Source organism: Phascolarctos cinereus, unplaced genomic scaffold, assembly GCF_003287225.1.
Source record: "Phascolarctos cinereus isolate Bilbo 61053 unplaced genomic scaffold, phaCin_HiC Scaffold_9;HRSCAF=440, whole genome shotgun sequence".
NCBI classification, from domain to species: Eukaryota; Metazoa; Chordata; class Mammalia; order Diprotodontia; family Phascolarctidae; genus Phascolarctos; species Phascolarctos cinereus.
In genome coordinates this window covers 174,757,187-174,780,346 of record NW_027556402.1, presented here as the reverse complement: position 1 = coordinate 174,780,346, position 23,160 = coordinate 174,757,187, and the positions used below count along the sequence as shown (strand labels likewise).

Below are 23,160 nucleotides of genomic sequence, written 5' to 3'. Positions count from 1 at the left end.
AAGCTAATTTTTCAACTGATGGACCATAACCACTTCATGTATCTTATAAATTATTATCCAAGACTAGATCTGGGGCTCAAATAAGTGATATACATAAGAGTTTATGTTAAGGGACGTCTTTAACAGACCGAGACAAAGACTTTGTCTACACAGCATAAAGTGGAAGGGAGTGGACATGATTTTGCAGTAATCTAGTTTTATTTGGTCAAAGAATAAAAGATGGCACAGTGGATAGATTACTGGGCCTAGAGTCCGGAGGACCTGAGTTTAAATCTGGTCTCAGTTACTAGCTGTGTGACCCTGAATGAGTCAACCCTGTTTGCCTGAGTTTCATCATCTGTAAAATGAGCTGGAGAAGGAAATGGCAAACCGTTCCAGTATCTTTGCCAAGGAAACTCCAAAAGGGGTCACAAAGAGTCGGACATGACTGAAACAAGAACGATAACAAAATAAAAGAAGTGACCTTTGTTTAGAAAGAAGACTAATGTAAAATCAGAAACTTAAATAACAATAAGTTTGTAAAGTCCCTAAGGGCAGAGATACCAGATCTCTACTGTTTTTGTAAAACTACTAGCACCTTGTAGCTTGAAAAAAGAAGCCAGAGAGAAGGGAGTGAAGTGAAACAATGGTTTTCTTGACATAATGAAAAAATGATGGAGCATATCTAGGGATCATTGTTTGGCCCTGAGCTGTCGAAAATTTTTTATCAGTGACTTGGATAGGGATCATGCTTATTAAATTTAGATGACACAAAGCTGGGAGGAAGAGTTAACATGGTTAGAAAAGAGTCAGGGCCCAAGAGAATCTTGACCAGCTAGGTGAAATTCAATAGGGATGAATATAAAGTCTTACCCTTGGGTGGATAAAAAAAAAATTCTCAAGTACAAGATGGAAGAGGGATGCTTAGACAGTAGTTGTCATGAAAAATGTCTGTGGGTTTTAGTAGATTGTAAACTCAGTGGGTCCACTGTGTGATGTGGCAGCCCCTCAAAAGCTAATGTGATCCTCAGCTCCTTTAAGAAAAGCATAGCTTCCAGGAAGAGGGCGGTGCCTTTTCCAAACCTTTTCTAGACTACAGTGTTCAGTTCTGGGCAGTGCAGGTTAAGAACGATATTGATAAGCTGAAGAGTGTCCAGAGGAGGGGAATGAGGAGGGGAAAGGCATTGAATCCATTTTATAGGAGGATTAGTTGAAGAAACTGGAAATGTTTATTCTGAAGAAAAGCCTGAGGAGGGGTGGGGGTGGGTGGGTAAGGAAGGTGGGCATGATAACTGTTTTCAAGTATTGGAAGGGATATCATGTAGGAGAGAGATTAAATTTATTTTGATTGGCTCCAGATAGCAAACCAGGAACAGTGGTTGGAAGCTGGAAGCAACCAATTTAGTCTTGAAAAATTTCCTAATGATTGCCGCAGCCCAACAGTGGAATGGGGTGCCTCAAGAAGTGGTGGTTTCCCTGTCCTTGGTGGTCTTTAATCTGGGGCTGAAAGACTATTTGTCAAGTATATTATAACAGGAATTCTTTTCAAGTTTGTGTTGGACTGGGTAATTGTTGAGGTTCCTTCCAACTCTTCATCCCTGTGTTTCTATGATTCTCATAGACTATGCCAGTAGATTGTTAGCATTGATAGGTCCAACTAAGCAGAGGAGGCTTCACTTATGATTCCAGGGGTGAACTGCATGTCTGGCAGCTAAGGATCAAGTTAGCTAAGTTCACAAAGATTCATCACTAAGTAGCTGGCCATAATCTGATAAATTTTTGGTCCTAGCAACTCATTCAATCACCTCAGAGAGCTTAAAAAGGCTTGTGACCTTCACTCATGAAGGAAACCAAAATGAATGGTCTAAGACAAGAAAATAAGAGAAAATTTGGGCTGGAATAGTTGGCAGGGAGGTAGAACTTAGCAGAGCAGGTGAGTCTTGATATAGGTAGGAAGGAATGTCACCTCCAGCCTATCTGGCAGTTAGACAAGAAGGTTAACAAGGCAGGTGTGTGAGCTGAGTGTGGAAAAGTTAGGAGGCAGACCTCTTTAATACCTACTTTTTTTGCTTTATGCTTCATGTCACACACCATCATTGCTATCCAGTCTGTCTCACTCACTACCTACTCTTTCCCCCACAAGATATTGGCCACACAATGATTCTTAAAATAATCCGATTCAGGATAGGCAATAATAATAAAATAAGGGAAATGTTGAGTTATTGGAAATATAGTTGTTGTAATCATAAACTTCTGTTCTTACATTTAAGAAGCTTCTTTAAGTTCCTGGTTCTTGCTATTTCTTAGATATTTATGAGATGCAAAATGTATTTATATGTACATCCTGTTCAATTTCAAAGCAGCTTCATTAGGTCATCACTATTAAGTCAATATTCAATAGCCTCAACCTCATCTTAAATTAGAAGACTGGATATTGTTTTGGATATTTTAACGACTTAATTGGATAAATCACTCAGCCATCAATCTTTTTCTTGGCCACTTGTCCAATGTGACAGCTAGGGAAAAAAAAACCAAAGAGCCCATCCATTGCCTGAGTTAGTGGTTCCTTGTATATAGCTATGACCTAAACCAAGGGGATATGTTATTAACTGAACTATTGAATTGATCAGGCTGGTTAGATCAGGCACTTTACCCAAAGAAGGAGGGGGACTCAAAGGAAGAGACAGCTAGAGTGACTGATGAATATCCATGAGTGTAACTAACTTTTGAGTTCAAGGTGATTCTACCACCCATACGTTCACCTTACCTGATCTTTTCAAGATTGATGTCTTTGTAAGAAATCTGAACCCATCTTTGTCTTCTTCAAGGTAAAACCAAACAGCCCCTAAAATCTGTGGGCCAGCTATGTCTGACCCACCTACTGAGATCATTTATGATATATGCAGCTTTCTTTCCCAGATCCAGACAAGAAAGGACCCAGTGGTTGTCAGTGAAGCAAATATACATGGTTCCTTGTACACTCAGTGTTTGAGTGAATATGCCAACATGGTTTGTATAGCATAATAATAATAATAATATTGCAGACATTTAATAGTCCTTTAGGGTTTGGAGAATACTTTACATATGTATGGGATTTCATAAAATCCTCATGAAAGGTCTGTGAGATATTATTATCTATTTCTATTTTTATCACAATTTTGCTAATGCTCCTGAATTGATCACATGCCCATAGACACATAGCCAGTCAATATCAAGGGCCAGATTTAAACCCAGGTCTTTCCTAACTCCAAATAATCCTTCAGATCAAGTCTGCACAACCAGAATAAAATAGAGAGTTGTATAATAGTTTGGCAACTTCAGATAATTTAAATCAAAATTCATCATCCTCCTGCTTGAATTTAGTGAATTGGATGACAGCTATCTCATATCATAAAATAACTTCACAATCTTCCTCCTCGTCACTTTATTTGACAGGATAGCTGTAACTATGATGCTCATCCAAATGAGGCCCTTTATTTGAACATATTTTATGATTCAACTTTAATTTCTATTTAGAAATTGGGTTTAATTAGAAAGTAAAGTTTTAAGTGTTTGTGAGAGAATTCAATTAAAATAGGTCATTCTCAGGGCTTGGAAAACAGTGATAGGCCTTGGGCAAATTGAAACAAAAGTTATAAAATCCAACTGGACACATTACAACATTTATAAAGATGATGCCTTATTTAATAGGCTCAGTTAAAAAATATTTAGTGTAGATCAAAGGCATTAACACCTGAAAAATGTTTTTATAATTTTTACCCCTTCTAGTTAGAACTAGGGACTGGGACCCCTATGCGCTAATCACTAATATCAACTATTCATTGCAGGACATTGAGGAAAGTCAACTTGTTTCCAGGCCTTGCAAGTGAATAAAATAGAGACAGCAATACTAATGGGGAAAAAAAAGGCACTTAGAGATGTTTGCATAAAAGACACTTTGTCATTTGAAAGCATTATTGAATATTTTTTTTGTCTTCTTGAATGTGCCAAATGGCTTAGAGAACAAGCAGGCAAATTTATGTAAACCTTTTGTACAATGTTCCAGATACACAGTGATAGGCACTATATATATTTATGAATAAATAAATAATATAAACATTATTTTAAATTTTGATGGCATATCAATATGATTTTGGGTGTTAGCCAATGAACCTGACCTATGTCATCGAAACCAAACATCTGCCTTAGTGAAAGTGTTTCATAAATATTTTTAAACCCAGAGGTGAAATATAACAACTAATGTTTGAGTCTGTAAATAAAAGTAAATTACATCTTGACTTAAAACGTACTAGAAATCATCACCTCCTTTCCATAGGATTGCTCTGAGGATTCCCAGACTGATCTTGCCTTTCTTCTATGTTGTTTTTCATGTGGCAGTTACTCACTCTCTACTGTTGCTTTGCATCACCCCAGAATGAAAAGTCAGAGTCTCAAAGAAATACTCAAAATTATTAGCTGTGAATAGTGTGTCAAGGACATAATAGATCTCCCAGAATTACCCAGTGCTGGTGAATTGGCACAGAACTGGGAGATGAGAGATTAGAGTCACAGAAACAGTTTGTTTGGACTGGGTCTCAGCTTAATCTAAATGGGTTCAGTAACGCACCATGAAACGTGACAGTGGGCCTGCAGAAACTTGCTGTGACACTTCAAATTCTCCTAACTCTTTTAATTAACCATTTCAAGTATAATGAACCTTATAGAAATACAGATTTAATAAGACTCATATATATACTCTGCCTGGAATAGTCTACAGCGGATGGTCCAGCTCTGTTCAGGCAATGGACTAGAACCAGATGATAACCTAATTTCGACCTTTAATTTCTATAATGCATGGTGATTCAGAAAGGCTTTTTTTTTTTGAAGCTAGAAGCTACAGCAGAATTCTGTTATGAAACGGCTTGTCATTATGGGGTTTGGACACAATCATTCATTTACTCAGCAAATATTTATTAGGTGCTTATGAAGTGGAATGCATAGTGTTGGTGCTGGGGGAGATAGAAAGATAGATAAAGCTGCAGCATCTTTCCCCAAAGTGCTTATGATCCAAAAGAAGTTGCAGGTCAGGGATGTATAACAATGATACATATTAAAATACAAGTGTATATGTGAATGGCAAAGTGCTGTGATTTCAAATGAGGAAGAGATCACTGCCAGCTGAGGAAATTAAAGAAACCTTCAGAGGCTCTTTGACATTTGATTTGGATCATCTAAGGATGACTAGAGAAACAACAATCAACAGGGAGAGACAGGAGCAGAGAGAGTATTCTAGGTATGGGCAAAGGCATAAACACGGGAAAGCACTGGGGCATTCTCACGGGAAAGGAAGTAGTATAGAGTAAGTGAGGGGGAGTATGAGACAATGCTGGAAAGATGACTTAGAGACAGTCAGTGGAATGTGTGCTGACAGCAAGTAGGATAGAATGATGAAACTGTGTTTCCTAAACAAAAGCATAAGAGATGCCAGGCTATGAGGGATTTTGGCATTGACCCCAGTGAAGGACAACATTGTGAATGAGGAGTAATCTAAGTTAGGGGAATGTTGTAGAAAGCATAACAGAGACTGAAGAAAATAGTCTCTGTAGGCCTCTGGCAGAGTAAACTAAGAAATTATCCAAATAGCCCAAGGAAGCAAGATAAGTCTGCAATCAACAAGCTGCTTTGAACTTGGAAGCTGGAATCTGCAACAAGGGGCTAGCTAACTAACAAGTCATTCTACATGAGTGTAGATAAGATTACAGACAGCCTTTAGTTCGCACCTACTACCTCTTCTCCCTTACTAGAGCCTCAGGAAGCCCCCAAAATAGGAGGAACCTATTGCAATTTAGCTTTAGAGTAATCCTGGGAGATTCACCTTCCCCTCAGGCAAGGGGAGCAGTGGATACATAGCAAGCATGTTTAGTGCGAGCCAGGCCTCTGGAGGCTCACGAAGGTATGTAGGCAGACAAGTCCTGCATTCCCAAGGGAAATAGTGAATGCTCACCAACCCTTCCCATGAGCAACTAAGCGTTTAGGTTCAATTTTAGGCTGCTTAGGTCGTGCTTTCTCTGAGGCCAATAAATTCATAAGGCTAGTGTTACATTTCTGCTTTGTTATTTGGCGTCCACGTTCTTCACTGCAGACCTCCAAGAATAACTGTGATACCTAGGTTGGAATGGCTATTTGAGTCTCTTTAAGCTAAAGAGGATTATTAAGGGAACATTCAAATGGCAAGTCAAATAGCATTTGTTAAGTGCCTACTGTATGCCAGGTACTGTGCTAAGTGCTAGAGATAAAAAGTGAATAAAAGGTGTATATTCTTTCGGAGCTCACTCTCCGATGCAGGGAGATGACATGCAAACAACTATGTATCAGTAAGGTATAGATAGGATAAATCAGAGATAATCTTAGGAGTGTGGAAGACCAGTGTTCAAATCTGGCTTCAGACACTAGCTGTATCATCCTAAGCAAGTCACTTAACCCTGCTTGCCTCAGTTTCCTTATCTGTAAAATGAACTGCAGAAGGAAGTGACAAACCATTCCAGTATCTTTGCCAAGAAAACACCAAATGGGGTCACACTGAGTTGGACTGAAACAACTGACCACTGCCACCACCAGCACTAGCCCTAAGGGGATTAGGAAAGGCTTCTTGCAGAGGGTAGGAAGGGAAAATACAAACGGCTTTATTTACTGAAAGGACTAGCATGTCTGGTCTGCTCACTGTCAATCTCAGGAATGCAAAAGTTAAGGGAGAAAACACCCTTTCCTTCTATGCACAGAATCCCCATGCTCTACTATCATTTTGAGTTAAGAGTCACTGATTATCAGAGTCTGGGCAACTATTCCAATAAGAATTATACACAATGGAATCCTAGGAAATTTATTTGGTTGATAAGAATGCAAAAAGATCTTAGCAAGATAGAACAATGGACTGTATCTAATAAAGATAAATTTAATGGGAATAAACACCTGAGTTAAAAAAAAATTAACTGTACAAGTAAAAGATGGAAAGGAGGCATGTCTAGAGAACATTTACTATAGAACTTTTGGGAAGAGGGGGTTTAGCGGTCTGTAAGCTCAGTATGAGTTAAAAGCATGGCATGATGCTCTTACTCAAACTCAGACACTTAAAGGGATTTATTATCTTCAGATGTGAATATTCCCTACAATGATCAAAACCCATTTATACCTTACTATCCTATGTGACTTTTATCTGTATCACACCATAACGTCACAGAATCAATCAATCAATAGTTTATTAGCATTTACTAAGTACCTACTATGTTCTGGGCACTGTACTAAACTCAGGGGATACCAAAAAAGGCAAAGGACAGTCCCTGCCCTCAAGGACTTCACAATCTAATGAGCTCAAGGAGATTACAATTTAATAATTACAATCAGCATGCAAAGAAATACATATAAAGCCAAAGAGGGTCAACCAGTGTTCTAGGTCCTTTCTTTCTTTCTCCTGACATTGTAAGGATACCAGGGGATAGTGGAGTGATCTACCTGTTGTTCCTCAATCTTGCCACGTGATCACATCATTGTTTTTTTTTTTAATCATTCATTTCTCTGACACTCTTTACTTTAGTTCTTATTTAGAGATCTTTATTCTATATTATAGCCTGCTCATAACTATGAAACAAGTATTTTTTCATTGACTTTTGAGTAATTCTCATTTTAAATAGTTTGGAAACCATGGTGTGCCATGGTGCACAACTGCACAACACCACTGATAGAATATTGGCATTCAAAAGCTAGGCCTTTGTTTCGTCAAGTATTTTGGGATCATTAAAAAGGGCTTTGTAATTTCTTAAAGTCAATCCAGTTCATTCATCCATTTGTCTAATTCAAGGCTTTCCTTATCCCTCTGTACTGTTTGTCCAAGAAAAATATCATAATGGATGAGTGCTATAGATTATCCATCTAACTTTATGACAGAGCCGGGGAAATAGACATTCTTTATCCACTTTTTTTTTCCTGTGTAGATGGTTAGATCAAATTCTTTTGAGTTTAAATAGATCTCTTCCAGGAGTGTCTGTGGTGTTCTAGAACTTGATGCATATAGCACAATGCCATATGCAAACAGGTGAATCTGGAGGACCTGACACTATGGTTTTTAGTTTGGATTAACTGGGGGGGGCATGATGAAAGAGGTCCCTCTACTCACTGCTCTGGCAAGACCACATCTTGAGAATTGTGTTCGGTCCTAAGAGTCACATTTTAGGAAGAATATTGATGAAATGGAACAAATCCAGAGAAGCCCAATCAGGAAGGTGAGAGGACAGGAAACTGTACCATACTAAGAATAACTTCAAGGAACTCTGTATAAGATGAGAAGAGATGACTTGAGGGGGACATGACAGCTGTCTTAAAGTATTTGAAGGGATACTATCTGGAAGAGGTATTCCATTTGAACCATTTGGCTCCTGAAGGCACAACTAAGAGTAATGGGCTAAAAGCACATGAAGCTAGATTTTGGTTTACAGATAAACTTCCTAAAGATTAGAGTTGTCTGAAAGTGAAGTAGGCTCCCTCTGGTCATAGTAATATACATTACTGGAGGTCCTCAAGCATGGGCTAGATCAGGGTTCCCAAACTAATTTGGCCTACCACCCCTTTTTCAAGAAAAAAAAATTACTCAGCACCCTCTGGAAATCTATTTTTTTTTAACCCTTTAATATATTTTTTGAGATTTGTGTCATTTCAAAAATATATAAAATATTTTTTAAAAAAATGATATCTTAAATTTAATAATTTATTATAAATTTGTGTTTTTTTCCTGCATTGAAATTTTGATGATGCAATATCACATCATGTAACCATAGAGTATCAAATTGTAAACAAGTCATTGTACTCACACATTCTGGTCGATACATTCTGGACTTCCCAACAATACTGCCTGCCAACACTTACTTGTTAAGACCTGTCAGTGGACTTGACCACTGATGGGTTATAACTTGCATTTTGTGTGTTTATTTGAAAAATAATGTAATCGTTACTACTTTCTGTTATACAACAGATGAAACATGTATGAATGGTTTTTCAAAATTTTCTTCTGTTCTTTCCTTATGCTTCCATCACCCTTATTTTTATTTAACACCCCTCCCTCCCAATTGTACCTGAGGCTACTATTGTCCCCTTGGATTATTTCAGCACCCCTCCCCTATTGCCCACTTTGGGAACCTACAGGCTATATGCTCACTTTTTAGGCATATTACAGAAGGCATTCCTGTTCAGGTATATGTACTAGATAACTTCTGAGGTCCCTTCTAGCTCTGGAATTCTGTGATTCTAATGTGTCTTACTCTTCTACACTAGCATCCTACAAGGATTCTCCTGTATTTAGGAATTGTGTATCAAAATGTGAGTACTTCTAATAAAATATTGACATTTATTTGATAGATAGATTTGGCATGTTCTGCTCACTTTTTGAAACCAGTTCAAGAGAATATTTGGGGAAAAAAGTTGTGTTGCTATTTTGTTGCATCTTCCATTAAAGTCCTAACCTAACTTGCTCACTATGGCATTGAGATGAGTCAGTCAGTCAATGAACATTTATTAAGTACCTACTATGTGCCAGGAACTTTGCTAAGCACAAGGGATACAAAGAAAGGCAAATGACAGTCCTCGACCTCGAGTTGTTCACAAACTATTGGGTGAGACAACAAGCAAATGTATATCAAGGATAAATTGGAAAAAATTAACAGGAGGAAGACTCTATACTTGAAGGATTCAGTAAACTTTCTCATAGAGGGTGAGATGTTAGTTGGGACTTGAGGGAAGCCAGAGAAACCAGGAGGTAGAGGTGATGAGGGACAGCCAGAGAAAATGCCCAAAGCTGAGAGATGGAATGTCTTGTTCTTGGAGCAGCATGGAGACCACTGTCTCTGGATTGAAGAGGACACGGTGGTGGTGGTGGTGGAAGGGATGTGGTGATAAGATGTAAGATGACTAAAAAGACAGGGAACAGCTAGGTTATAAAAGGCTTTGAGTTCTTGAAGGTAATGCCAATGAATGAACTGCATATTCTGGCAGGACCAGCCAAGCAGGGAAGATGTTTTGTGTGGTGTGGTAAAAGACTCTTTATCTCTTAAAATTAAATAGCTGAAAAGATTCACTAGTAGATTAGGAATAAAGTTTTTTGTTTGTTTATTTATTTATTCATTTATTCACTCATTTATTTATTCATTTACTTATTTATTCATTCATTCATTCATTTATTTATTTATTTTATTTTATTTTATTTATTTATTTATTTGTTTGTTTGTTTGTTTGTTTTTTGCCATAGCAACTCATGAAACTAGCTAGTGAGGTGTGGCATGGTTATAATTTTTGTTTGTGGAGTGAGCCAGTCAATAAATAAGCATTTATTAAGAGCTTACTATGTATTAGGCACCATTCTAATATCTGAAGTGATGAAAAATCATGGATCTTTACAAGTACTGATGCACATTTGAAGTATACTCAAGAATCCATGATTAATGGTAGAAATTATTTTAAGAAGAGTTAGTAATTGAGTTAATGCTTGTCAAGTATATGGATTGTTCTACTCCATTCAGCAGACTGGAAAATTCCTGCGGTGTCAAGTAATTAGAAAGGAATTTTCAAGTATGGGATATCTTGAGGATTTTTGTGATCACAAGGAATTTTGTGAAACTACTAGCAAAGCGGTTATTATGTAGTGGTTTACATTTTCTCAGTAAATTCTCTAAATATTTATTACTTTGATAATCTTATCAGATATTTTTTTTAAAGAAAAGCAAGTAAATCTGCCTCTGGTTTGTGCATATCTCTTTCTAGAGATGGGGATGGAGGTGTGTGGAGCCTCTGGGTCATAGTTTTCAAAATCCATTATAATAATATTGATGATAATATTATTAATTAATAATAATTATATCTCTGAGGTAGACTTGTAGAGTCACCCTTATTTCATAGGTTTGAGAACTGAGGCCAGAGGAAATGAGCAGCTAAAGGTTATTGGTAAAAAGAGATGGGAATATCACAACTCTTTTTTTGTGTGTGTGCCAGAAAGTCCTACAGTGAGATGATATTTTCAATGAATTATTAGACTAGTAATTATCTAGCCCAGAAAGGGTCTAGAATTCTGCTAAATTCCAGAGAAAATAGAAAATCAGCTCTAGGTTCACTACTATGAGTCAGGTCTACTGGGACCAGACTGGGTCTTTACTGGCCTGTGTAGAGAGGAACAATATCTAATATCACTATCTAGCACAGAAAATACAATATAAAAAGTGGAAAAACCAGATCACCATCAGAGGAGGGTCTCCAGAATGATGAGAGAGCATAAAACCATGTAAATACAAGCAACTGGAGGGAAAAAAAGAAAAGAAAACGTGATGGGGAAGTACGATAGTTGTACTCAGTTATTTGAAGAGATATTCTATGGAGGAGGGACTGTCTTTATTTTTATTGTCCCTATAGGGCAGGACTAGCACCAATGAATAGAAGTTATAGTGAGGCAGATTTAAGCTCAACATAAGGAAATCTTCCCAATAAACTGTGTTCCCTTAAGGCGGGGTAACTTCCCCAAGATGGTCTTCAAGCAGAGGCTGAGGGACTAGCCACTGGGGATGCAGCAAGTAGAATTCATCTTTGGGTAGGAGACAGACAAGTCAATCAGGACTTAAGGAACAAATATCCCTGCTCCCTATATTAGGATATAGTACATGGAGAAGTGGGAATCTAGGAGGTTCATTAGTCACGGGGAGAAGATGAGGGTCCTCCCTTTGCACTTCTAGGGAGAAGAGGATCATTTCTAGCAGCTTTGGTGAAGAGCTGAGGCTACCTCCAGGGAGACTTTATGTCAGACATATTTTCAAGTTGGGAATCGTAGGTCATGTTTAGAATTGAAAGAGATTTCAGAGCTCATTTCTGATCTTGACAAGCAGTATGGCACAAAAGATAGACTCGCAGACTTAGTACTGACTCAGACACTAGCTGTGTGACCTTTAGTTTCTTCATCTGTACAATCAGGATCATAATACCTCTTATAAAGTTATTGTAGAAATAATAGAATCATAGCTTTAGAGCTGGAAGGGACATCAGAGTCCATTGAGTCTAATGCCTATATTTTATAGATAGGGAAACTGAGGCTCATAGAGGTTGAGCTCTTTGCCCAAAGTAACACAAATGATAATAATGTAAAATGTAAAGCACTACATAAATGTGAGCTAGCCCAATCACCTCATTTTATAAATGAGAAAGTGGAGGTCCATAGAGGAAGAATAACAGCTAATAGTTATTAAGTGAGCCAAGATTAGAACTCAGTATCACTGACTCTGACTCCAGTGCCTTTTCCACCACGCTCTGGTGGAACCTCTGTATCTTATATGGTCAAATGATGCACCATTGAAAGCATGGTGAGCAAAGCGTCATTCAACAATTTGTTATTCACTATCAGAATCATTTGCAAATACGAGCAACAGGTATAATGAGGGTGTGAATGTATGATGACAACCAACATTAGAGAACACTTTAAGGTTTTCAGAGTACTTTGTCTACAGTATCTTAATTGATCTTCACTTTCTAGTTAGGTGCTACAGATATGATCTGTACTTTCTAGTTGAGGAAACAGTTAGAGTGAATGGCTTGTCTATGGCCACATAGCTCACAATTGAATGCTGGCCTCTTCTGACTCCAAGTCAATGGAAACTTTTCTTTTCAGTATTATTCTTCCCTCTCTCTTCCCTCCACCCCCTCCCCATATTATACACGACACACTCATGTATAAGTACAATACATGGTACTAATATCCCATAGAAACCTTCTGTGGACTTTGATGATAAATATTTACATTCAGTACATGCTTTTTGATGTCATAAGTGTAACCAAATTCTGTTTCCTTTTTTAATCAGGAGGCTGGGATGCAGATGGAAAAGGCCCTAATGTCTGGGACACATTCACCCATCAGGGAGGAGATCGAGTTTTCAGGAACCAGACTGCTGATGTAGCTTGTGGCAGCTATACTCTGTGGGAGGAAGATCTGAAATGTATCAAACAGCTTGGATTGACTCATTATCGCTTTTCTCTTTCCTGGTCACGTCTGTTACCTGATGGGACGACAGGTTTCATCAACCAGAAAGGCAATTGTTTCTTAAAAATAGAAGGTTGCAGCTTTAATTCAAGGTTATTGCTGCAGTCTGGCATAATTAATCCAGTGTGCTCTTCTGCAGTGCAGCTCTGAAACTGCAAGTTTTGGGTGGGAGGGGGGAGCTGATTATGGGAGATTTTTTTTAATGGGTTTGCGTTAGTTGCCTAGTTAATATTCTAGGCTCTTTGAATATTTCCTTCTTAGAGGTTGGAATAAGGATTTTGTTTACTTAAGGTGCTATTTGGTTATTAGCCTTTGGTGCATTTCAAAGGGATGACATCTGAAATAGTTTTGAGTTGCTTAGAATTGTGTGGAGCTACAAAAAGGCATGCATAACTTAAGCTGTTATAAATTTAAGTGGGAATTAAAGTTGGGTAGTAATTGCTTGATTTATAGCAATAAGTGGTTTATCTGTTAGGAGTACTGGGTTATTTATGTGGCCCATCTACTGCTCTTACTTAGCATTTCACACTGTCCATCTGTAGAATCTTTCCTTTAAATAACTTCTTGTGGAGTAAATTATCTTACCTCACACCTCAGCATTTCCATGCTATGGTAATGATGCCTGTTGGCATAATTGAGAGATTTTGAAGTTAGAGGTTCATTTTTATGCAAAGTGATTACAGCCCTGGTATTCTGAAATTGAAATACTCTTAAGTACTCCCAAGTCCTGAGCTAACTGGTAGAAAGGGTATCCTGGAATCCAAAAGGATAAAGAGATTAGCAAGGTTTCTATCTGCTTTCCTAAAGACCTTAACCATTGAGCTGAAGTTAGGCAAATTCTTAACCAAATAATACTTTCAGGCTTTGTCCCATTGTTACAGAAGACCACCTTAAGAAGTTAAAACAACAACAACAACTGCTTATTTGTCCATCAGGCCCAATTCCTTTGCCTGCCTCTACCCCCCCATCTCAAATTCCTACCCATTTTCTAAAACTCAAATTGAGTGAAAAATTTTTCAGAAAAATCTTTTCTGGTTTATTAAAAGATCTTAAATCTAGAGGTAGAAGGATCTTAGAGATCATCTATCCACCTCTCCACCTCCATCCCCATTTCACTGTTGGGGAAATTGAAACCCAGGAGATAAGATGACTGGTCCAGGATCATATAGCTATTAAATGTCAGAAGCAGGATTGAACCAGGTCATCTGACTCTAGAAGCAGCATTCTTTTATTGTACTATGTGGCCTTCTGAGTTCTCCAAGTTGGGAACTGCCATTTTCTTGGTTCTTACACAACACCTTTTATTCATCGTTGAATAGATTTAACATGCCATGTTCCATTCTGCTCTCCCCCACTCCACCTCTGCCCCACTTTAGGCAGTAGAATCCATGAGGGCAGGGACTTAGCTAAACTCTTTTTATCTTACTAGGTTATGCCCTAGCACGTGACCTGCATACAGCTCTTAATACATGTTCGTTGAATTTTAAAATCAATTAATTCAGTCATAGGCTAGCTGAAGTAGCAGATGGTATGCCTATCTTTAAGAACTTCCAATTGAATAGTGTCCAGTAGAATTAATAATTATTTATGTGCATATATATAATAGCAAGTATTTATATAGTGCTTCATACATGTAAAGTTATTTGATCCTTACAACAACCCTGTGAGGTAGGTAATATCATCATTCTGATTTTATAAATGAAGAAACTGAGGGAGAAAGAGGATTAAGTGACTTATCCAAGATCATATTGCTAACTAGTGTCCAAAGGAGGATTCAATCTCAGTAGATATATATTTTATGTATATGTATCTATATATCTATATATGTGTATAAATATATGAATGTGTGTATATATATATATATATATATATATGTATGTGTGCATGTGCACATACTGTAAGTGCTACTTGATTAATAGATAAGGTATACAAAAAGGACAAGAAGAAAGGAGGCACATGGCCTACTGATATGAGTCCTGTTTCCTCTGCTAATATTAAAAAGCTCCCTGACGGCATGGATGATGTCCCAACTATTTTTGTGTCACCTTTTGCACCTACCATTAGGGCTTTTCATGCAGTGTGTTGGTCAGTCTTTTTGGTCATGTCTGGCTCTTCATGACCCCATGTGGAGTTTTCTTGGTAAAGATACTGGAGTGGTTGGCCATGTCCTTCTCCCTTGACTCATTTTATAGGTGAGGAAACTGAGGCAAACAGAGTTAAATGACTTACCCAGAATCACACAGCTAGTAAGTCTCTGAGGCTAGATTTGAACTCAGGAAGATGAGTCTTCCTGACTCCAGGTTCAGCACTCTATCCGCATGGAGTTAGTGGGTATTAAATTGTTGTTGAATGAGTGAATGGGTGAAATTGGGTGAAATGTGGATTGCTGATGGTGAAGTTGGAGCAATTGAAGCCAGGTAATATTTTACTGGTAACAGTTCAACAAAAAAATTAATTTAACATGGTTTCAATTACCATCCATTATGTGGAGGTTGCTGGGGATACAAACATGAAATAAAATACAGTCTCTGTCCTCAAGAGGCTTACTGTTTACTGTTTAAGGAAAAACATGCATACCAATGACTATGACACAAGCAAGAAGTGAGTTATAGAGAGAACTAGGCAGATAGCCCTAAGAAATACAGGAGAGAGAGAGAGAGAGAGAGAGAGAGAGAGAGAGAGAGAGAGAGAGAGAGAGAGAGAGAGAGAGAGAGAGAGAATCATATTTTAACTGGGCCATTTTAAATGACAACAGTATGCCTTAAGGACTTAGCTTTTGGGGGTTTGACCCCAGTTTTTTAAAAGCTACCTGATAAATATTAAACACTTTGTACTGAGTAAGACCATTGTGGCTTAGGTTCAGACCTAGTTTTCTTTCTTTTTTTTTTTTTTAGGCAATTGGGATTGAGTGACTTGCCCAGGGTCACACAGCTAGTAAGTGTCAAGTGTTTGGTCTGAGGTTGGATTTGAACCCAGGTCCTTCTGACTTCAGGGCCGGTACTCTATCCACTGTGCCACCAAGCTGCCCCCAGACCTAGTTTTCAATAAGTAGTAGCTCATTTCTCCTGGGCAGTGATCTGTTGAAGGAATTGGAATGGTACAGCTCAGAAAAGGCCATCATCTTTTTAAATAAACATTTTCTCAAAGAACATGGGAAGAATCACAAAGCCCAGAAGCACTAGCCTTTCTAAGGATCTCCCATAATGATTGACTACTGGTTTGGAAACCTGTAAAATTCTGTCTTTCGGGACTTGAAGGAGATTTCATGAAATGGAATTGTTCAGCATGCTTTTCTCTTGCAAATGTCAAGTTTTCAGGGCTTAAGAAGAAGCTGGACTTTTTTTTTTCCCTTACTGACCTCATATGTTTCTGTGTGTCCTGAAGTTTATGGTGCATTTTAACATGGATCCTATTAAAAATATCTTTTTAAGTCCAATCGATTAAAATTTCTAATAATTCCTTAGAAAAACAGAATCACATATTAAAATAAAAAATAAAGGAATTCATAGAATCAAAATCTTAGATTCATAGAACCTTGGAGGTGGAAACTACCTTAGAGATCATTTAGTCTAGCCCCCCAATCAACGTGGGAATCCCAGCTACAAACAGCAGTGAGAAGTAGCCAAGCGGCATTTGTTACACAGGCTTTTAGTGACAAAGATGATTAAAGTAACAGGATATGGATCCTTTGAACAAAGACTAGAGAATAAAAGGAAAGGGAATAAGCTCATATAACACCTTCTATGTGCCAGGCACTATGCTAAATGCTTTTTACAGTTTCCTTTTTTAGTTGAAGAAGCCAAGGCAAATGGATGTTAAGTGACTTGTATAGCGTCACGTGGCTACTGTCTCAGGCTAGATTTGAACTTAGTCCTTTCTGACTCCAAGCCTAGTGCTCTATCCACTGCACCACCAGCTGCCTCTAAAAACCTAATGATGGTTAATGATTGTCAAAGTACAATGTACAAAGTACAATGAGTATAAGGTTTTGGGGGAAGTGGGTTGGGAGTCCAGATCTATGATTTTTTTTTCAGTGTAGGGAAGTCCCAGTGTTGAAATTCCCTTCACAGATGCAGATCAGCAATTCTTTTATAACTTTTATTTTAGATAATTGTCTGGACCCCTGAGAGATTAATTGATTTATCCATAGCACATATCAAATAAAGGCTTGAACCTAGGTCTTCTTGTCTCCATGATATCTAAGGTGACACCTACACTTCCTATTTCCTTACCCTTCCCTCTGCTTCTTTCCAACTCCCTCGAGAAAATTGCAGTTTGGTTACTTTTCATGCTCAAAGAGGATAAAAGAAGATATGGACTTGACTTAAAGCCAGAGAGACTTTGTTCACCAATGGGCTACAGAAAGAGATTAGAGAATCTCTATCTTGGGACATCTTTAAGAAAAGAATAATAGGCCATTCTCTGCCCTGAATGATTGAATATTGAATTGTCTGAAGTGGGGTCCAGGACCATTTCCTCCATTGATGTTTTTTTCTTCCTATTCTAGACATGTGAACAAAAAGATGTTTGTTTTACAAAATGCATTTATTCAAGAACGTATTTGTAACCAAATTGTACTAGCCCCAAGATATAAGCATAGAGCCCTTTGGCAATTTGTTTTGGTATCAGAGAAATAGAAGGCCCAAGAGTCATCTACATATTTATCAATATTACCTATAGCAGCCTTGAAAAGAAATTCAAAACCCTTCTTTCTCAGCCTGCAGTCATATGAAAGAATTTCTACAGTACTGAATTTCAAAAGTTGCAGAATAATTCATAAGCCCCAATGCCCTCCTGTCGTGAAGGGACATACCACAGTTCCTCTCCTGATCCAGTATGAGTAAGCTTTACTCTCCAGAAGTAAAATGCTCAACATTGTGAGGTAAATTATTGACTACCAGATATCTTGTTGCTTGCAACAACTCAGAAATAAGAATTTGACTTCCATTGAATATTTTATTTACTTGCAATTCATCAAAGGATAAGGACCATGCTAGAATTTGCAGTCAACGGGGCAGGTTAACAATATGCATATTGTTATGTACATTCAGTCTTGTTTTCAATGGAGACTTGGTTATGGTGGAGGTGGTGGGAGGTATTCAAAGTAAAAACGGCTGTTCCTGCTCTCTTGTAGCTTAAAGCCTAGTAGTAGATGAATATGAGATACACACAGATAACTATGATATAATTTAACATATAATAAGTATATTAGAGAGGAGTAAGTAAAGTCCTGTGTAAACTCTGAGGGGAAAATCATTATTGGCCAGGGTACTTTAGAGGACATATCATGAGCTGGACAGTAAAAGATGGGTAGGGAAATAGTAGTGAAGAACAGGTAGGAGGGTGTTCCAGGTATAGGGAACACCTTCACCCTTTTATGTATCCAGGATTTAGAGTTGGAATGGGTCCTGGGGATCATCTCATTTATCTTCATTTGATAGAGAGGGAGATTCAGATCCAGATACATTAAGTGATTTGCAAAGTGGAGATAAATTCACACAGATGATAAAGTAACTGAGTGGGAACTTACCTCCCATCTTCCACTTCCAAATCCAATGCTTTTTTTTTTTTGCCTATACTATGTTGCCTTTCTGTCCTTCTTGTCTTCAGGTGATCACAAGGAGTAGGTAAAAATGGCTTGTTTAGATTACTTCAACTTAATTCAACAAACGTTTGTTAGGTATTTACTGTGTGCAAGGCACTGTACTAGACAGTAGGGGTACAAAGACAAAAAATGAAAGTCCTTGCCCTCAAAAAGCTTATATTTCATTGGTGAGTGGGAGACAAACCATACCATATGTTCAGATAAATGTAACTTACAATCCAGTGCCTCATACTTTGGGCTTATGTGAATCAGGTCTTATACTGATGGCTACACCCATAATAAAGGAGCCGTTATGTGGTATAGTAGATAGAGTGCTAGCCCTACAGTCAGAAGGACCTGAGTTCAAGTACAGCCTAAGACACTTACTAGCTTTGTGACCCTGGACAAGTCACTTAACACTGTTTGCCTTAGTTTCCTCATCTGTAAAATGAGCTTGACAATTTTCTTTGCCAAGGAAACCTCAAATAGGGTAACAAAGACTTGGATGCAACTGAAAATGACTCAATAATAATAATAATAACAACAAAATCCCCAAAATATCACTTTCTCTTTGGCTCATTATACATCCACCCTAAGTTTACACTAAGAAATCTTCAGGCTGTAGCTTATGTCTAGGTTTTCACAAATGTTAGGAAGCTATGAAAATACTCAGGATAACAATGCCCATATCAGGTATAGAACTACATTTATTTTATTCCACAGAGAATACTTTGTTTTGAATTGCAATTGTCTTAGAATTTAACTCAGACATGTTTTAAATGATTTTTTCCTATTCATTTCTAGTCTTTCAAAAACAATAACCATTTTTTCTATATCTTTTTTTTTTTTAGGAATCGATTATTACAACAAGATGATAGATGACCTGTTAGCAAATGGTGTTATGCCTGTGGTAATTCTGTATCACTTTGATTTGCCCCAACGTTTAGAAGATCAAGGGGGCTGGAAAACTGGGGCAATTGTTGAAGTTTTTGATGCATATGCCCAGTTTTGTTTTGGCACTTTTGGGGATCGAGTCAAACTATGGATCACTATAAATGAGCCCAATACCCTTGCTCTGTTAGGTTATGAAAACGGTGTATATGCTCCAGGTATCTCTAACCCTGGAATCGGAGCTTATCAGACAGCTCATAATATGATCAAAGCTCATGCCAAAGCCTGGCACAGTTATGATTCTTTGTTCAGGAAAAAGCAAAATGGTCAGGTATCCTTGGCATTGTTCTCCTTGGATAGCACCAGCCAATCCTACATCCGTAGCTGACCAGGAAGCTGCAAAAAGGGTCATGGCCTTGGCCCTGGATTTATTTGCAAAACCTATATTTATCGATGGTGATTATCCCACTGTCCTGAAGTCCCAGGTAGCTGCCATGAGTAAAAAGCAAGGTTATCCATCGTCAAGACTCCCTGAGTTCACAGAAGAAGAAAAGAGGATGATCAAAGGCTCTGCTGATTTTTTTGCTGTACAATATTACACAACCCAATTAGCAAAGCACCAAGAGAATTCAGAGGGAGAACTGATTCTTCTCAGGGATATAGATGCTGAGATATTTCCCGATCCATCCTGGCAGGTTTCACAACCTGGTTCTTGGATCTACGTGGTGCCATGGGGTATTCGGAAACTCTTGAAATACATTAAGGTAAATATGTACACATTTGTATTCATTTGCGTGTATATGCATACTCACACACACACTTGGCTTGAGAGAAAATCAGATAAAGAACAAGTAGGTTTTCTGACTATAGTTGAACAAAGAAAGCTAAAAGCCATGTAAAAGGAGGTCAGTTGGGACCGGGATCTTGAAACCAAAGAGCAAAAGTTTAGCTCTCATGTGAGAGTCAGTTAGGAATGACTGTAAGGTAGTGAGAAGAAGAGTGATACCTAATCCAATCCTTTCCAATTCAATCCAACAAGAAGTCATTAAGCACCTACTGTGGGAAAGGCACTAGGCCAAAGCAAAAACAGATCCCTTCCCTCAAGGAGCATAAATTCTATTGGTTCAATTTCTCACTTGGCAGTAAAGTTGTTTTTATTATTAAGTGTAGCTTGATATAACATAAACATAGAAAACCACTTTGTGGGTCTGGCAGAAAGTTCTTGTTCATGGCCTTTTCTTCCTGCGTAAGGAGGGTTGTATGGATGCCTATTTGGTGGTTGAAGGGTATGGGAGATAAATCAAAGTATTTGCTTCAAACAGGTACACATATTTACAACCTATTTCTTAGAGGATCACAAGAAAATATTGAGGGTAGTAGATTATATAAGCTCCTTGAGGACAGGCACTGGTTCACTTTCGGCATCCTTAGTGCCTAACATACAGCAAGTGATTGGGAAATGTTTCTAGATTGATAGATAAGTGTGGAGTCAACCAGTGCAAATTTTATGGGCCAAATAGAAGTTTTCATAATCCAAAGAGTTGTTAGAAATGACTTCAAGGATGCTATGACTGTGAGCTCTGAAAGTGATTATAAGTATTGCAAGAATCAGACACTTTCATTTATACTGGATGGCACATAACACAGCTGAAATGAACATTTCAACTTGTCAGTCATCAGGACCCCTCCTGTGGGGTTATAGGGGATGCAGCTGCTGGCAGCACCAAGGGGTTAAGGAGTAGTTACAATAAGCAGATGCTGATGCAGGGAAGATATTTCAGTCTTCTCATTAAAGTAAGAGTCATTTCACTGTCTTCATGGATATTTGCACAATTTTGCTTTTCCATTGTTAGTCATAAAAGGTCAGCTCGTGGAAAATTAAGTTAATAGGGTCAGTGCAATTTGATGGAAACTAGTTTGGGGGTTGTAGATAAGAGAAGATAGAGGGTAATGCACCTGATTTTATGAGCTTTTTTTACATCTGTTCAGAATAAAACTTCTGCTCTCTTGTTCTAGGATACGTATAATAACCCTGTAATTTACATCACCGAAAATGGGTTTCCCCAGGGTGACCCTGCTCCACTTGATGACACTCAACGCTGGGAGTATTTCAGACAGACGATACAGGAACTGTACAAAGGTACCATTTGAAATGATGAAAGATCAATTGTGCAAACTTAATATAATTTTCCTATGTGCCTATTTGCATTCAGCAAAGACCAATGATTTTTGAAGCTGAAATTCATGTAAATCAGTATAAATCAATGTGATTAGAAAGAAGTATTTAGGAAGAAGGAAGGTGAGTCTATCTTCAATCTCCTAGAATAGAATCAAATAGAAAATGGACACCTGTTGAACTTAACTTTGTAAAACCGATCCCAAAGGTGAGAAGAGCATGGTTCTTTATTCCCCCAAGATTATAATTTACCAACTCACATATTTGTTTGCATATTTTAATAACCCACATGCCAAGACATAGCCTGACAGATAGACAATGAAAAGGTCTTTTAATTAAATATTAGAGCAGTATGCTTCAGAATGACAATGAATATTTTTTTTAAAGGAATGACTGGTTAACTCAGGAAGAAACAGTTCTTGCGTTGTCAGAACTAGGCATTGTGTTTTAAAATATTAATGTCTCCTGATGATTAAATTCCCCTGAATTCTCTTCATTGGGAACCAGAGGTAAAAGTGTTCTTATGTGGGAGTTTTTCCATTGCTCCTTGTAGTTTATCCCTTCCTAGCTATCCTGTGGGTTTTTGTGAGGGCTCAATAGATTATAGATTATCAGCAGCTGCAGTTTGGAGAGGGAAGGAAATGACTTGTCAAGAACATTTATTGTTTAGCACATAGCATAGTGCCTGGTACATAGTAGGTGCTTAATAAATACTTATTAACTAGCTACCACTGATAAGACTGGGCAAATTGGATCTCTTTGCCTCTGATCTTGTGCCGCTTTTAGTGTTAATCAGGAACAAATATTTTATTACTATATAAAGTTACTTAATCAGTAATATAAAGCCTTTCAAGTTTTCAGTGCAAATAAAGGGGTTTGATGAAGCACGAACTGGTCATATTTTAGTATGAAATAGTAACTCTGAAGGTTAGCATTAAAAGTGAGTGATGTTATAGGTGATGTGGGGACTAGGAAAGTCTGTAGAGGTGCAGGAAGCAGGGAACGGGTACTATTTAAAAAAACAATTAGTTTCTTGAAAAGGAAGTGGATTATAGTAAGTCCTAAATTAAGAGTCAGGAAGAATTAGGTTCGAATCCTGCCTCTGACACTTAATGTGTGACCCTAAACAAGTCACTCTATGTATCCCAGACTACTCCATAGGATTTATTTTTTAATTCATAAACTGTCCATTTCCTATGCTGTTGGAAGGAATTTCTATGTCAGGGGTCATTCGTACTGAGGCATCAGAGGTGGATGTCAGTGGAGGAGTTTTGTCTTATGGTGTATAAAGTCTTTATTCATAGCTCTCTCCTAATCTTGGCCTAATCTCTGACACAGGTAAGCAATAGCCTGGATGTGAGGAACCCCCTTGCTCTATGACCTTGGCTAAGTTGCACATATCCTGGTCCTGAATTTCTCGTCTGTAAAACAGAGCTGCACAGACTTGTTTCCTTCACAAAGCTCCCTTAAGGCATAGCTGATGATAATGATTGG

General features: G+C 38.0%; 1 protein-coding gene across 1 annotated transcript in view; it reads left to right on the top strand.

Moving 5' to 3' along the window:
• Window positions 1–23,160, top strand: part of LOC110212514 (cytosolic beta-glucosidase-like) — a 119,493-nt gene that overhangs the window by 9,582 nt on the left and 86,751 nt on the right. Inside the window, 4 exon segments of the mRNA XM_020992503.2 lie at window positions 12,837–13,064; window positions 19,451–19,841; window positions 19,843–20,254; window positions 21,507–21,630. Of these exon segments, the coding sequence (XP_020848162.1) occupies window positions 12,837–13,064; window positions 19,451–19,841; window positions 19,843–20,254; window positions 21,507–21,630 (1,155 nt within the window).